General features: G+C 43.7%; 1 protein-coding gene across 2 annotated transcripts; it reads right to left on the bottom strand.

Annotated features, from left to right (window-relative positions):
* Window positions 1-646: 646 nt before the first annotated feature.
* On the bottom strand, window positions 647-16299 carry CCDC62 (coiled-coil domain containing 62). 2 transcript variants are annotated; one of them, XM_018076447.2, is made up of 11 exons: window positions 16268-16299; window positions 14609-14759; window positions 14144-14336; window positions 13435-13601; window positions 12587-12688; window positions 12088-12259; window positions 11901-12002; window positions 11199-11287; window positions 10340-10437; window positions 5834-6011; window positions 647-5221 (listed from the first exon to the last, which is right to left on the bottom strand). In XM_018076447.2, the coding sequence occupies exons 1-11, from the start codon at window positions 16282-16284 to the stop codon at window positions 5087-5089; spliced, it is 1404 nt and encodes a 467-aa protein (XP_017931936.2). In that variant the 5' UTR covers window positions 16285-16299; the 3' UTR covers window positions 647-5086. The 2 variants fall into 2 exon arrangements, with proteins under 2 accessions (XP_017931936.2, XP_017931935.2); XM_018076446.2 differs by lacking the exons at window positions 647-5221; window positions 5834-6011 and adding an exon at window positions 8834-9743.
* Between the last annotated feature and the right edge of the window lie 172 nt (window positions 16300-16471).

Below are 16471 nucleotides of genomic sequence, written 5' to 3'. Positions count from 1 at the left end.
AAGGAGTTTAAACTCAGAATTCATCCAGTAAACTCAAACACATTTAAACCAGATATCACAGCTCCTGCTTGGAAGTTGCACCAATTTCTCTGTAAAGCTGCTGGGCAGCTTCAGAGTGAGCAGCATGGTATTGTTATCACTGGCTTTTTAGGGGGAATTTTTGTCATAGCCACAGCAGGAGATTCTGAGTATGGAGCCTGGAAAGGTTCTGTACAGGTAGAGGAATAAATGCACTACAAAGGCTTGTGGAAACTGGCAAAGAGATGGAGCAGCTGAGCTTCCCTCAGTCAGCTGCTCTGATCAGAACTGGTCAACTAATTTTGGGGCAATTAGGACCTGAAAGAAAGGTTGTCATCGGGGTAATTAAAGAGAAAGCAGAAAACTACATGAAAGAGTTAACAAGGGGAGTCCATGGAGTGTTGTGTTTCACTGCAATTAATTGGTGGCAGTGGATGCAGCCAGAGACTCCCACCCTTGGCTGCCCCCACGCAGGAAAAACGCTGGCACAGCTCTGGGGACTTGCCACAGGTGTTCCCAACTGCTCCCAACCTGCACAGGACCGACCAGCCAGCTTGTGTCTGTGCTCAGAACCATCAGGAATTAAGTACTAAATATGTTGGACAGTGTGTTAAACAGGCAAAAAAGACACAGCAAAGTATCACCTTTATTATCTTATTTGATCTTTTAGTTAAAAAATAAGTTCAAACTGTGATAACAGAATGTGTCTTGCCCAATAGGCAAAGATAAAACCAGGTTAAATGCTAAAAAAAAGGTCACATGATGCTTGGCTGCTGCTCTACAGTGCAAACAGAGCCCCCACACACCTGATCCTATAAACTTTTGCTGGAAGAACCAGCTCCTGAGTGTGAAAGAGTTGTTCTGCCCATGTTGTGGGTGACAGCTCTCCCATTTCAATTCATTTCCCAGTTCCTGCTTACAACACTAATTGGGAACTTCCTATAAACATTATTCATCTCTCTGCACAAGGCAAGAAGTCCAGAACAAAAACAATATACTAACAACAGAAAGAAAAAGCATACTTGGCTGTGTCATACTCTATAAATACTTCTGAGCCACCATAAAAAAATAAAAAGATTAAAAAAATACTTCCTATGTTGTAACAATTACACACTTCAGATTCTTAAAAAACAAGCTAGTGTTTAACCTGAGCTCTCAGCTATAAAAATAGCTTTGTTAATCTTGGCATAATTCTGTGTTTTATTTCAAGATAAAACACATTCCCGCAGAGTCACATCTTTTCACCACTTGTGGGTCTTTCAGACACTCAGAGAATCATGTTAAAAAATGAGGTAACTTTCCATTGTAACTGCTGGGTTGATCTTGAGTCCTCAGAATTACTTCTGTGTTAGAAACTTCTTAATCTACTACAGAAAATTAAAAGATTTTTATTCAAAAGCAGGAACGTTTCCTTTAAAATATATAAAATATATAAAGCAACCACATGTAAAAATACACACATTTTTACACTGCAAACAGAATAAGAACACAGAGTAAAAATATAAACAGCAGAAAGGTAAAAGCACTTTACGGAAAGACACAGTCTCAGGGGTACCAAAGGGGTGTTTGGGAATAAAAGCTTCCCAGTTTGCTTTGTGAAAAGGAGTGATCTTTGTGTCCCTGGCCAGTCCCTGAGTCACCATTTAGGAGCAGTGGCACATGCTATGTTGTCCAAAACTGAATATAGCCCTTTACTCACTGCTTTCCTCAGTTCTTCAACTCTCCCCCACCCAATCTCCCTCTAAAGACAAAACAACTGACTGATGAGAATGGCTCAATCCCTGGCAGCCAGAGAGGAAATTACCCTGATGTTTGTCAGTGCACCTGCCCTCAAATGGTTTCAAAGCAATTTTAAACCCGAACAAACACAACCAAAATCAATTTGGTCACTTCTGTGTATGAAGCTGCACAAATGTTGTTATTTCTGGACCTGCTACCAACTCTGCTTCGGATTTATCCGATCACAGCCATTCAGTGCCTTTTAACACACAAAGAAAATGGGAATTGTGCATTAGGCAGTGACTTGCAGAGTCACTAACTCTTGTCATGGACATACAGTGGATTGTGGGTGCGTTTGTTCCACCGGCTCTTTCTCACTTGAAGCAAATGGGATTATTTCTGTAGGCTCAGCACACACTCCCCACTCTGCTGCCTCAGCACAGGGCTCAGCACTTTTGGGGATTTGCTCCTGAAACTTCTGAACATCAGTGGTTTCAGGATGCAACTCACAGTGTTGGCTTCAACCTATAAAACCTCTGGCTGCTTTTACCTCAGGGCTCTTTTTAGGAAAAGAGCAGCTCTGCACAGGAGCATTTCAGCATTCCAGCTACTCAGCATCCACCTCCTCCCAGTGCCCCATTAGCTGCACTCCACAGACACGATGGATTTTGGGAGAAGACTCAGTGTCTCCAGGCTTAATGCAGGAACAGCAGAATGTGAGGGTGCTACAAACCACCCCCACTCCCCGGGGCACAGAGGGTTTGGCTCCACAGGGGAGAAACAGCTCAGGGACTGTAGTTGGAATATCTGAGAGGGAACTGAGCACCAGTTCCCTGCTGGATCGAAGCTGATCTATATGAGAAACCCAGAAAGCCACAAAGCTTCACAACCCAGCTGGCTCTGATACCCTCCCTCTGCAGGCAGGAGCTTGGTTGTGTCAGCACTGGAAGATTTCTTTTTTTTTGCTGGTTTTTCTCCTCATTGTTGCTGGTTCTTATTCAGTTTCAAGTGGTGTTCAGGATCTTAACCATATCTGGTTACTCTTTTGTCCTCAGAACCAGACAATGTGGTGCCTATTGCAAGCATCCAATCCACATCAGGGGAACAAATAATCAGAGAGTGAGAAATTTCCTGATTCCAAAAGAAAAAACAATCTGCTGTGGGCAAGGCTGCTTGGGATATTCTGAAACAGCTCTATTCAATACATTCTACTTTTGGGGCTCTGAGCCCAGGAACAATATTCTAAAACAGCCCTTGGCCTTGGTCCTGGAAAACACTTCCCAATCTCTCATTCAACAATGTTCACATCCTTGATCCTGTTATCTGTAACACACAGAAGGGCTTTAACTACAATAAGCAGCCTGCAGGTACTGGGGAATGGAGCTGTGAGATCTGACTGCCCAGAGGATGAGGAACATGCACGAGGAAAGTTTAATTATTTGACTAAAGGAATTATTTGCTGCCTTAATATCTATTTGCTGTTACAGTACTCACAAGAGTTTTACTGGAAATGCACTTAGAATCCTGTGCCAGGCTCATCTCAGAAATCCATAATGCGTATTAATATTGCAGATGCATTTATAAAAAGAGAAGCAAACAAATAAAGATCAAGTTGAAAACACCTTCATGCTCATGGAACATCAAAAGTTAAGAAGGAAGCTTAGCATCTCTTTCTTCTGCAGCAGATAACTGGCTTTTGTGCAGAGTTTCTGCAAGTTCTGTTGTCTATATTGTAATGCAAAAACCCTACCTGGAAATCAAAGGACTCAGAGAATAGAAATTCCAGAGCTGCCAGGTTCAGGCTGGCATTCTCAATTCCCTCTTCTCCTCCCTCCCCCAAGCAGGGCACAGAATCCAACCCATACAAATTCTTACTGATTAAATTCTAAGGTATTTATTATGTTTTAAAGCTCAGTTTAAAACCGCCCCAGGTAAGCCTGGTTTTAAGCACAGATTAGTCGGCCTGCATAGATTAACTAAAACACGCTTGACGAGTTTTTACCCAGAACTGCTCTGAAAGTAGATCAAAGTTTCACAGATGTGGCTCAGGATCTGCTCCCCCAGTACCCACGAGCCTGCTTTATGTTCTATCCACTGAAGCCCCAGTTCTGAACGAGAAGCCAATTTCCAAGCTCAAAAATGCAGGCTCAGGTTCTAAAGCAGAGTCATGGGCAGCCGGAGCTGTGACGTGCCAACCAGTCAGCAGGAGCCAGACAGCTGATGGGGCTGGGCAGGAGCCACAAGCAAGCCCTGTGTTGTAGGGAGCTTTTCAGGAATCCTCCTACATGGATTTGCAAAAGACTAAACTGCTGCTGTCTTCCCTGCTGAATGAAATCCTGCAGAGGAGCTGCCGAACAAAATCTCCTTTCAGTTTATGCAAACGTTGGCACAACAACCTTTACACTCACTCACTCAGTCCCAGCACAGCGAAGGGTTTATGGTTCTGAATGTTATAAAAATTGCTTTGTCTGTTACTTACAGAAACGTTGTTCTGGTCAAGTTCATCTGAGGCTAAAAGGAGTCCAGTATTTTCAGAGGGAAGTGATGTGTGAGGAGAAAGCAGCCTGCTCTAAATCCAAGAGCCTAAATCCTCCCTTTGGGATGTGTATCAGTACAAGTGGACTCATTTCTAGTGACAAATGGTACAACCTCCTTGTCAAACAGGGTAGAAATTCTTATTTATGAAAACAAGCAAGTGACTCCTTCTCCAATTATTCCACAATTATGTCCACATACCCAACAAGAACTCCCTAACAGTGCTCATGCTCATAAAATAAGCTGCCAGACAGCCACATACAGGTTTTTTTTTTTTGACCACTGAGTATATGCTCTGACCCTGCAATGAAGGAACTGAAAATAACCTACAAACCCCCTAAATTTATTAAAGCTGCGTGTCTGGTTTAAATTCATACCCAAAACTATCCTATATATCACCTATTCCCTATACTGCCCTCCTTTCCATGAACAGAATAATAAGCAGTTCTGACTCTAAGCCTCTGGGGCAGCAGAGTGGTGAGTGTGCACTGAGCCTGAGAAATCATCTCAAGTGTTTCAAGTGAGAAAGAACCAGTGTTCATTTTTTTCTAGGCCTCCTACAGCTTGCCCCAAAATGACTTCTTCCTTCCATCTGTTTAGACACATGCAAAAGTCAAATCCTGTCATGACCTTGAGGATCCTCTAAAAGAATCCTATAAAAAATTCAAGTACTTGCAGCTAAGGCAGGCAGGAATTGTCTCTATCTTATAAACAATATCCCCCTCGTGCTTTGCTAATGGAGTGCCAGTCAAGCATAAGGGATAGGATGTTCCCAATCAGTATTCCTGAGCACCTCAACCTATGGGAGAACAATCTATACTATATCCATGTGGCTGCTCTTTGGAATAAAGTGAGGGCTCTGGGGGAGAAGGCTGAGGTTCAGACGAGCAATCATCTGTCCAGACTCAGCCACAGCACGATGCAGCTTCATCAGCATGGAACTGGTGTCCTGGAGGAGACAGAAAGGGAGACAAAGTTACCAATATGGAATATTTCAAAGGGTTCTAACACACCAAGAATCAGCATTTTAATCTTGAAATGTTTCAGTTCAAAGCACTGCAATGTAACAGGCCCTGTCTAACTGCTGGTGTTTCTAATAAACACAGAGCTCTTTGCTAGTGCCAGTTTTGTAGCAGATTTTCACATGCATTTATACAGAGCACACACAAGAGCAGTACTTCAGGGATAAAGGGCAGAACAAAGAAAGACATGAGAAAGCAGGAAAACCAGGCAGAACAGGAAAGAAACAGTGTCCAACAGCTTCTGATAACTGTGTCCACATGTACTCAGATACTCAGTGGAATTACCTATTAGCCAGCATCCATTCTCCTAAAGCTTTTCATTCCAAAAGCTTATATATGTATTTTCAAAACTCATTTATACTTTTGCTGTCCAAGACATATTGAGACAACGAGGAGCTATTTTGAAAAAGTATTTTGTCACCTTTGCCTTAAGCCTGCTGTCTCATCATTTGAGTCCCTAGTTCTTCCATGCCGGGAGACATTTGCAGTCATAATTCCCCTTAAAATCAACCAAGGACATTCTGCAATAAGATACTGACTGTGTCCACGGCAGCACTGCAGCATCTGTTTGTTGGCTTAGTCACTGCCAGGTCACTGATGTGCAGAGGGGAGTCTTCACCAGTGAATTCCACAGATCTCTGAGAAGTGTTGCTCTCCTGGGCGGTTGTCAAACGGGGAGAATCCAAGTGGTAGAAACTCACACCCGTGTTTTCTTCACTGTTAAAAAAGAAATTAAGACATTGGAAGAAACAGTATCACCATCCTTTTTGAACTTTCAAAGGGAAAATCGTGGGACAACATAAATAACCGTGGGCCCTGAGCCAAGAAAACCATGGAGCATCAGGGATTACCCTGTTCCTCCCGTGTTTAACAGCTTCCTTAGATCACTTTCATCCCCCGAGGACGTTGGTTTGACATTCAAACAGTTCCAATCAGCTCCATGACCATGTGCTCGAGTGTGTATTTAACCTTGCACACAAAAGGCAGTACTTGTTCCTCCCAATACTCTGCTACTCCTCTCATACCCAAGTCCCTTTTTGGTTTTAATCAACCATTAGGCAGATGAATATTTGTAGGTGTACCTTACAAGGGAATTTCACAGTCTTTTACAGTCCTCATCTCTCCTCAGAGATCACAGGAAAGCTTTCCCAAAGAGGCTTTACTTTATTTGTTTTTAAATACAGGAGCAAACCATAATCATTACACTTCTGAACACAACAGAAGCACAGTCTGGATCAGTAAATAATTTAAAAGGATGTGTATTTTAGAGAAAATACTATCTTTGAATTGATAACATTTAATTAAATACTCTTTAGATATTTTGGTGTAACAATGCATTCTATGCCTGTCAAGACTCTTACAAATAGGTGTATTTTTAAATGAAATTCAATCTGGGAAAAAGCCCTCATGAGAGTGGCCAGCTCACAAGTGTCTGCTGTGTCCCATTTCACTCCAGTAAAACACTGGGATACAACAGGCTCTCTTCTAAGAGAGAAAAGCTCATGTTTCTGTGCTGCTGACAAGGAAAGGTTCTGTGCAGACGTGAGGGAACAAGCTGCAGCAGCCTGGAACAGGGATGGGAAGGGATGTGATGGGCACAGCTGGTTTTGGAGAACACACAGGTTGTGAGGGATGGGGGAAACAGCTTTGATTTGGAGGCAGAGAGATGGCTCAGGAATAGGTGGCTTAGTCCAGACTGAACAACTAACTACCTGCTGATGCTCCACCTTTAAAACAAGAATTGAGATAAAAATCCAAAGGCAGCAAATGTTGGTCCAACATAAATGAAGTCACCAAGTCAGAGCACACAGAAACCATTCCTGCACTCTGGGATTTCACAATCCCCCTTGCTGTTGGAGAAGGTATTTGATTTAAATAGCCTTCTTGTTGGCTGTTCCAGAATTCAGGAACTCATGTCAAAAATATTTGCTGGGCCGACAGGGAGGTGCCAGCACCCTTCCCTAACACAAACTACATCATCAGCACTACGAAACCAGCAGTGGAAAACTGGAGGATCCAGATTCAAGTCCCAGGAGGAATGTTGTGTTTGGTCTCTGCCATTAATCCCTCCTCAGAAGCAATACTCCTGCCTTCCTCCCATTCAGAGGGAGAGGATTTGTTCCCCGGCAAATCCAAGTCAGCAGAGGTTGGAGAGCAGACAGTCTGGGATTTGCACTGAGCCAATCCATCTCCAATGAGCAGGGCCCCAGGACCAAGTGTGGGCATCAAGAAAACCGGATAGTTCAGCAGCAAATCCCAGATGGGCAGCACAGCCCCCCGCACTGAGGGATCTCTGCTCTATATGCACTGTCTGGGTTGAGACTGTTCCTTTTCCCCTAAAATTCACTTAAGGACAAGACAAATAGGACAGGACAAAAAGTGAAAGCAGTTTTCATTATCCAGCCTCAGAAGGGATTTGGAGGGATGGCAGTGTGTCATTGGTGCTGCTGGGGGAATAGATAAGAAAGGTCAGGGTAGATGTAAGGGGAGTCCTTTGAATGATTTAGAGACAGTGGAAACCAGAGAGAGCCCACACCACACATGAGGCTCAGCTAAGCCCTGGGGGAATGTGCCAGGACAGCATTCTTTTTCAGTGGCTGCCCATTCACCTTGTTTCTGAACAGGTCTGTCTCACTGCAGCAGCGATTTCTATGATATTTCTGTTTTAAAAGCCATGCAGACTGAAAGCATCCATACATCAGATCTCCCTGTTCCATAACATTAATCTGGTTGGATGTAGGGCAGACTTGCTGGCAAACATTCACAGCAGGTTTAAACAGCTGTTCATTTACTGTACTTGTCAAACTACCAGCTGGAAAGATTCTCCTCTGGCTAAAAGGCAGCTACAAAATCTCTGTATAACTTCAGAAATCCTTCTGAAATAGAGCTGGTAAATCAGTTTTTTGAAAGGAGATAAAGGAACCAAGACAACAAATCCACAGCAAGCCCCAGCTCTGGATGCCTTTGCTTGTGCAAGCATAAAGCCACTCCTGTAAATGTGAAGCAGCATTTTTATCTTGGATACTTTCCCACACCACTGAGACACCTGAGTCTTTTCCTGACATTTCTGAGCATTAGAAACCTCCTTCTGCTAATCCCCCATGTGCCCTTTTCCTCCCCCAGCATAAACAGAGGGATAGAGTCCCATGAACTGGAGAGTGGACAGATTGCTGTCCTTTCAATCTTGCCATCTCGTTTCTTGCCCTGAGTGAGGCAGCAGCCTGTGCTCAGAGCCTGTCCTAGATTCGTGCCCAGCCATGGTGTGATTTCTCAACAGAAATAACACAGTCACCAAAGCATCACATAAAACCTGGATCTGTTCCTTGCCTCACAGAAACACCACTGCACAACTCTGGGCAGAACATATTTTACCCACCAGAGTTACAAGCAACATCATAAGATTTTTAAAATCTGTGTTTTTCTCAATTAGTTTATATGGTAAGTTCTGTGGTGTTGCAGCTTCTCCTGCCCACGTAGCTCTTGAGGATAAGAGATGAGAAAAAAATAAATGCATAAAAATAGAATCATGATACTTTAAGAGCTATTTTTATTTTAAATTCGCCGCTTTTCAAGTTGGTAGACTAATTTTAAAAAAACAGTTACTTTATAAACATCACTTGAGATGCTATTGAGAGCTTATACACCCAAGCTTCTACATAACTACAGCTCATACCAATCTCTTAAATGTAAAAAGCTCATAACCTTTATGAGCTGGCACATTCCATCTATTGAGTAGAATCCAAACAGCTGCAATCTTTTCCACTGCATACGCTTCCATCTCTTTCTATGGGTTTGAAAATCTCCAACCATTCCTGATCTGACACTGGCTTCCACCGGGCACTTCCACTTGTGCTGGAGTTCCCAATGCAGGAGTCAGATTCAGACTTGCGAATCCCAGAAGACTCTCTCCTTTTTTGGCCAAACTGAATTCCAGGTCTCTCTTCCCAGGTTTTACTTTTCTTACCAGTTTTGTCAGACGTGGTGCCGTTCTGGATCAAAGTACTTTGCAAATCTACACGAGTTCTGATGTTACGCCAATGCTCATAGGGAGGTATAGATGTCTCAAAGGTTTGCTGGTCTCTGCTTTCCACTTCCTTGTCACCAATTTCCCTGTTTCTCAATGGTCTTGTATTGTTTGCCTCACGAAATATTTCACTGTCTAGCTCATCAAAGCTTGATGCAACATCCTGCTTTTCTCCTTCTTCCGTGAGGACAGCCAAGCCTTTCACAACTTTTTGACACGGCTTTAAGAAGGCTGAGGTAGTTTCCTCCAAGTCTGATGCATTCAGTAACTGTCTATTATCTACTCCACACATCTCAAGGGTGGTTTTTACCCTACTTTCTGGAAATGGTGCAGTTCCCCACTCCTTGTACATCCTGTGGCTGCCCTCAGTCCTACCCATGTGTGTCTTGCTGTGGCTTTCAGAGGCAGAGAATGTCACCCCTGTGCTACAACGGCACGATAAAAACAAGTCAGAAACACTGCAGGTAAAGAGCACCCACCACTGCACTCCCAAAGCTCTACACTAACACAGGCTGCTGCCACAGCTCTGTGGGAGCTCAAATGCCAACAGGCAGATGTATCCTGCCAAAACCTGACAGAACTCTGCCCAGATTTGGCTGTTACTTTCCAAAATCAGTCTGAGATTTCCTCATGTTTTATACAGTGTGGTGATTCTATCTGAACCTCCAGGGTGTGCACCAATTCCCTAATTTAAAGTTTACTTCCTGAAATAAACTTCGCTTTTTAAACAAAAGCAGGAGCAAGCCAGATTAACACCCCTACCACCAGACTATTTCATTTTCTAAAAAATCATGAGCTGTCTGGCCTGACACAACACTTCAGTCTTTGACTGATGTTTATGGTGTCTCCTGATCAAATAAAAAACAAGGTATTTGAGAACTTCACTGGATGTTTGTGGTCGAGTCCAGCAAAGCCACCCTGACCCAGCACACACCTCTGGGAGGATGTGAGTTGTGTTTGAACAGTGAAGTCTCTCTCTGAGAACAAACTATTAAAAAAAAAAAAAAAAAGATTACTTTACCTCCTTTTGCTTGCCATCTTTTCATGCTTTTGCCTTGAGGCCTGAGGGCTCTCTGAGTTGCCATAAGGGAACTGTAAGTCACTCTGTTTTGCAAGGATCTGGTAAAGACAGGGATGGGCATTAGTGAAAGTCTGGGCTGCAGGAACATCGCTTGTCTTCCAAAAAACACCCTCAAGTGTTTTTTATAAACTAATACCCATAGCCAAACTATTGTCACAGACTTCCAAATCTGAGAGGACATCTTTGCATGTATTAGGAAAATAACATTTTGCGGCAATAAACAGGATTTCTATTAAAGAATTCAGTGCTCTTCTAAGATGGCACCACAAATACGATATCATTACCGTTACTTGATATTTAGTACATGTTGTTGTTATGTTGTTCAATGTTACAGAACTGCAGGTGATCATGGGATTTGGCTTTTACTGCAGGGGATTTTTTTGTGAAGCTAATGCAGAAGATAACATACCTACCAATTATTTGCAATTAAAAAAAAATGGAACATGCCTTGAGAACCTCAAGTGAGAGCAGGTGAACACACAGGGTTTAAGTCTCTCTTGATCTGTCAGCAGACCATGTCCCTCAGGCTGCTGAGTTCACCTTGGGCAGGTGTGTACACCCCAGTCCTGCTGCCCTTCACATGACTTCCCCAGCCTGGCACCACGGGCTGTGCAGTTTAACACCAAAAAATTAACATTGTACAGCTACCCCAGCATGGTAGAAACAGAAAATTTGATAGTTTTCCTTAATTAATAATTAATAATAGCCAGATCTAAGTTTTTTGCACTGTTCCAAGCAGGTCTGATGTTCCTGAAAATGCTTTTGTAACCTCAGAGCAGGAACACGATCGGGGCTGTACCTCTCGCAAACTGGATAACTCCTTTTCAATCCGCGCTTGTTTAGACTTGGCAAACAGATAAAGTTCATCTTTCCTCTCGGCTTTCTCCACTGTTTCAAAACATAGGTCATTGTTTAATTACTCACAGTGAGTTGACACAAAAGCAAGTGCTTTTGCTAATGCTGTGTAGCAGTAGAAGGTGGTACTGAACCAAACCAAAAGCATTTTCTTAAGATCAACAGGATCTGTTTCCCCTCCCAATTAAAAAGAGCACAAACCCATAAGACAACTAAACAATCAAGTATTTTCCTTCAACTTTTCCTCAGTACCTGGATTTATTTTACTAGCAGCAATAATGTGCTTCATTGACTGACTTATTTAACTTTCTCAGAAAGGAATGGGGGAAAGAGGGAAAAGAGGAGACATGAAAGACTCAAAAGTTTTCAGGAGAGACCACTCTGAGCCATTTATTCCTCCACGTGTAATCATTTTGGTGAACTTTGTGCTTTCACAAGATTCTATAAACTGTCCCTGTAGAACTGTCCCTGCAGAAGCCCCAGATATTGCTTTGACACAAGAATGGCACACAAGGGATATTCCTTTATTAAACTGCAAGGAAGGTAGATAAGAAGCTGCCTCCTTCACACATATTAGCGAATTGCTGTCTAGGAGTCCCTGAGCTGCTGAAAGCTAAGGCATGAAAAGCCAACTGCCCACCCTTACCTGCCAGTGCCAGCTCACTCTTCAAGCAGCCATTTTCATGTTTCAGGTGAAGGATTTCTTCGTGCTGCTTGCTGTTCTCCTCCATCTTTTCAGAGAGGACATCTACAAAACAAAATGTGGTATTTCCCAGAATGAAAAGGAACCGTGCTGGTCTACACTAAATTAAGAACCCAGAATAAACATTTACCTTTCAGCTTATTTGTTTGAAGCATTAGCTCTTTCAGTGTCAATCTGAGCCCTTTCTGTTCTCTGTTGAGACAGAAATCCTCTGACTTCACTGCACGCAATGCACTCTCCAGCTTTTTTAATTTGCACGTAAACTCATTAATGTGATCAGTTGTTTCAATTAAAGCATTGTCCTGAAACAGGAAACAGAATGTATTCTTAATTTTTATATTATGGATGGATTTTGACAAACCAACAATGCATCCTACTGCAGTAGTTACAGTGACTTCATAGATTTTCTTTTGAGCTCTTGAGGAACAAAAACCAAAATCAAAGCCTGGAAATGGGCTTGTTTATGAAAATAAACCAGTTTGTTGTTTGTTGACCACTTTTCCCTTCTCAAACAAGCCTAAGATTTAAACATGAGAGAGGTCAAGAGTGACAGAACCCCCGTGGTACAGTCACCAACAACTGCACTGCAGAGTGACCACATCCAGTGCCCACGAGAAGACAGATGTTACCTTCAGCCTGAGCATAGTGAGGAGCTCCTGTTCTCTTGCTTGCAGTTGGCCTGTTTTAACTGACAGCTCCAAAACTGAGCAGTGGAGATCCTGATTTTTCTCCTAGAGAACAGAAATAAGTGTCAGCTATTGCTTCAGTGATTCAAAGTCAGTATTTTTTCCAGCAAATGCATCCATGACGTTATTTAAACATTGTGAGTGGCAATGTGGGATCCTGAGCAAGGTGGAGGAAAGAGGGCTGGAGTAAAAATTGTTCTCCACTTTGCTTGTGATCAAGGGTCTTAACACCCTGTCCTTCTTAGTTCAATTAGACAGACAAAATGCTTCATAAAATACTGCTTGACTTTGTTGCATACAGAGGGAAAATTAGCCCAATCATACAATCATTGACAAATCACTTAAAAAAATTCTAGAACCCTTGAAGACCAATTACTTTCATATCCTTAAACCAGTTTCAGAATGTTACAGTTCATCACAGTAATCAAGCTCTAAATAAAACCTTCTGGAACTCCCTATTCAAGTACCCAGTACTGCTCTGGGGACAGCACTGCCTTCTGCAATCCCAGTGCCTGACATTTTTGGAGGCAAGTTGGTTCTGAGCAGGGCTCCCAAAAACTAAGCAGACAAACAGCAAACTCCAAACTGTAGCTTAGAAAAGTTTTTCCCCTCACCCTCTTTTTTTACCCAACAAGTAAGACCTTTACTTTGATCTCACATTACTGTACTAAAAGACAAATGCAACTCAGGAGCCCTAATATGAGTTATTTATTCACCAGTGAAATTCTCAAATGCCACTGGCATCCTGTACTTGCACAGACTGCAAAACCAGAGCATTACTCGACCCCTACCTCCAGAGCCTGGCAGTGAACAGATGAATCTGTTACTTTTTGAGTCAGCTCTTTAAACTTCTGTTGTGTATTTTCAAGTGTTGCCTGACTGTCGTTCTGCTGAGATTCTACGAACTTTAACCTTTTGCTCAGTGATTTTATAATTGCATTTTTGTTGTTCAGCTCACCTGAAAAGAAAGGAGACAAGGTTGTCTGTGAGAAAACAGCTCAGAGACCGTCATGCAATTTTTTAAATCTCGGAAAGATTTTTTTTTTAAATCTCAGAAATAATTTAATCCAGTTGTTTTAAAATCGTGCGATTCAGAAATGAACAACTGCTCAGAGCTGCCAGGTGTTTCACTGGGTGGTTTGTGGGTGATGTCAGAGCTGTGCAGCATAACCTCAGGGCACAGGGCTCTGCAGCACACCAGCAAGTTGCAAATTGTTCTCTCTCCCCCACATTTATTTAATCAGATTATTTTTTAAAGAATTCACAGAAGCAATTTACACATTCAAACGAGAAAGAGCCTTCTGATTATCACACCCCCTCCCAGATCAGATCACTTCAGTACCATGGTGGAAGTCTAGGTCTCAGAAAGAGACAATGCAATTTAAAGGCTGAAAGGTAGGAAATGGTTCTTTACATGACGCAAAGCTCTTACTGAGGGGTCAAAGCACCTGAATATACTTAAAAGACCAAAATCTTATTCTTCATATTCACAACACTTACTGGTCAACAAGCTGCATCGTTCTGCTAAAGTCAGTATTTTGTGGCGATCACCTTCCCAGGCCTGGATGTGTCTCTGATGCACAGCAACCATGTCATTGAGCTCCCTGTCACGCTCTTTCAGTTCTGCAATTAAAAGCTGGAGTTCTTGTCTCTGTTTCTTAATGATGCTGTTCTCATGATCTGGGCTAAGTGCCTATAAAAGGTGAGATATGGAATGCATTTCAACACAAGCAAGCGACAAGTTCCCTGGTAATAAACTCGAGCGTTTTATTTTAAGTTGAAATACGTTTATATTATAAATAGAAACCATTCCAAAAAGTTCCTCACGGTCGTGGCCCTTGGCTTGAAACCCTCCGCAGTACAAAGTGGTACCACCTGTGGTCCATGACTCAAGCCGTCGGCAGCACAATGAGTAATTTCCTGCCAAAAATAGAGCGGATTGTTAACGGCACTTTCATGTTTTACCTGGGACGAAGAAGAGCGCAGCAGTGATGAACTCATGGGGGACCGGGGGCCAGAGCGCTGCCAGGCATTCGCGGACACCGGGACCTGTTCGGGGCTGCCACGTCCACCATGGAGGCTCCTGAGCCCAGCACCCCTGAGGCTGCTCCGAACTCTGAGGGAGGACAAGCGCCGTTGAGCGCGGACCGAGGCGGGGGCGGCCCCGCGGCCTCGCCCAGGCCTGAGAGGGGCCCTGAGGTACCACCGCGCCGGGCGGGCCGGCCTCCCTCCCCGGGCGGCCTGCGGGGCCCCCGCGCTCTCCCGCACGGCTGGGCCGGCCCTCCCGACGCCGGGGGTTCCCGTGCCCTCAGCCCCGCTCCCCCCCCCCCGCTGCCCCCCGTTACCCCCGCCGCCCCGACACACCGCCGCCGCACGCCGTTGGTGGAAGCTCCGCCCCGCGGGGCGGCGGGGCCGCAGGTTCGAGACCCGGGGCCGCAGGTTCGAGTCCCGGGGCTGAAGGTTCGAGACCCGGCGCCACCGGTTAGAATCCCGAGGCCGCAGGTTCGAGTCCCGGGGCCCGCCCCTGGGGCTGGGGCTGCTAGAAAAACGCGGTAATTAATAACGTTGTTAATAGGGTAAGGCTAAGAGTAAGAGCCTAGTGGGATGGTACAGGCTGGAGGTGGCTACCCTGCACATCTTGGGTCAAGACAATTAGATAAAATGCAGAATACTGCTTGACTTTGTTGCATGCAGAGGAAAAATTAGCCCAATCATACAATCATTGACAAATCACTTAAAAAAATTCTAGAACCCTTGAAGACCAATTCTTTTCAGATCCTTAAACCAGAGTTTCAGAATGTTACAGTTCATCACAGTAATCAAGCTCTAAATAAAACCTGGAACTCCCTATCCAAGCACCCAGAACTGCTCTGGGGACAGCACTGCCTTCTGCAATCCCAGTGCCTGACATTTTTGGAGGCAAGCTGGGTCTGAGCAGGGCTCCCCAAAACTAAGCAGACAAAAAGCAAACTCCAAATTTTAGCTTAGAAAAGAATTCTAAGAGTTGAATGGGACAACTACAGATAGTTCTCTGCAGGTACACCGTTCCCTACTGCAGAGATACAGTTATCTCTGGAGATACACCTTTCCCAACTAAACCAAAGGTTTATAAACAAAGATCACTGAAAAACAAAATTTATGGGTGGAGAACAGGGCGTGTGATACTTCAGCCCCTCCCTTTTCAACTTGCAGTGACAGGAGCACGTCACTTCCAGGACTGTGACACCAGGGAGCATTTATTGTTATTAAATGGAGCAGTAAAATAAAAAGCACCAAATTGATGCTCGAGGCTGTTTGTGGGAGTACAGAGAGTAGAGTGTGCAGCTGGACCCTCCTCACCGGCTAACAGAGCCCCTGGAATATGCTCACTATTAATTTGCGTTCATTACTACTATTTTTGAACCAGCAGCACACTAAAAGCATAAAGCCACAACAGTTGCCTCCCCTAGAAGCCCAGCAGGGTTAGGAGATGGTTTGGAATTATGAAAACAGGATGAACTTTCAAGTCATATTCACATATTCCTCAGTGTTTCCACTTACTAGAATAAATAATTCACTTGGCAGTGATTTACAACGGAACTGCCTGACCACTTCAGGACTCACTGTCCTTCAGTGTTAACAAACCTTAAGATTTGTTCCATTCTGATTTCTAAAATTCTCTGCAGGTAGGCCCAAGGTACCAGTGTCCGTGTATCAGCCACATGCCTTATTCAGTTAAGCTCAGCAGAAAGTACAGCAGATGAAAAACAAGCTTTCAATGACTTAAGCTCTTCTTTTCCTGTAAGATAGTTTGAGGAAAGTATATGTAAAAAATACCAGATACTGTAC

This window comes from Manacus vitellinus, unplaced genomic scaffold (assembly GCF_001715985.3).
Source record: "Manacus vitellinus isolate BGI_N305 unplaced genomic scaffold, ASM171598v3 scaffold_31_pilon, whole genome shotgun sequence".
In the NCBI taxonomy this organism is placed as follows: domain Eukaryota; kingdom Metazoa; phylum Chordata; class Aves; order Passeriformes; family Pipridae; genus Manacus; species Manacus vitellinus.
Note: the sequence above shows the minus strand (reverse complement) of the source record. Positions and strands in the feature narration are given on the sequence as shown.

Excerpts from the sequence above, each read along its gene's own strand:
- CCDC62 (XM_018076446.2), bottom strand. Across the intron at positions 12,689-13,434 it reads TTCACTGCCAGGCTCTGGAG|GAGAAAAATCAGGATCTCCA; the intron begins GTAGGGGTCGAG and ends TCTGTTCTCTAG. Across the intron at positions 12,003-12,087 it reads TCAAACAAATAAGCTGAAAG|ATGTCCTCTCTGAAAAGATG; the intron begins GTAAATGTTTAT and ends TTTGTTTTGTAG.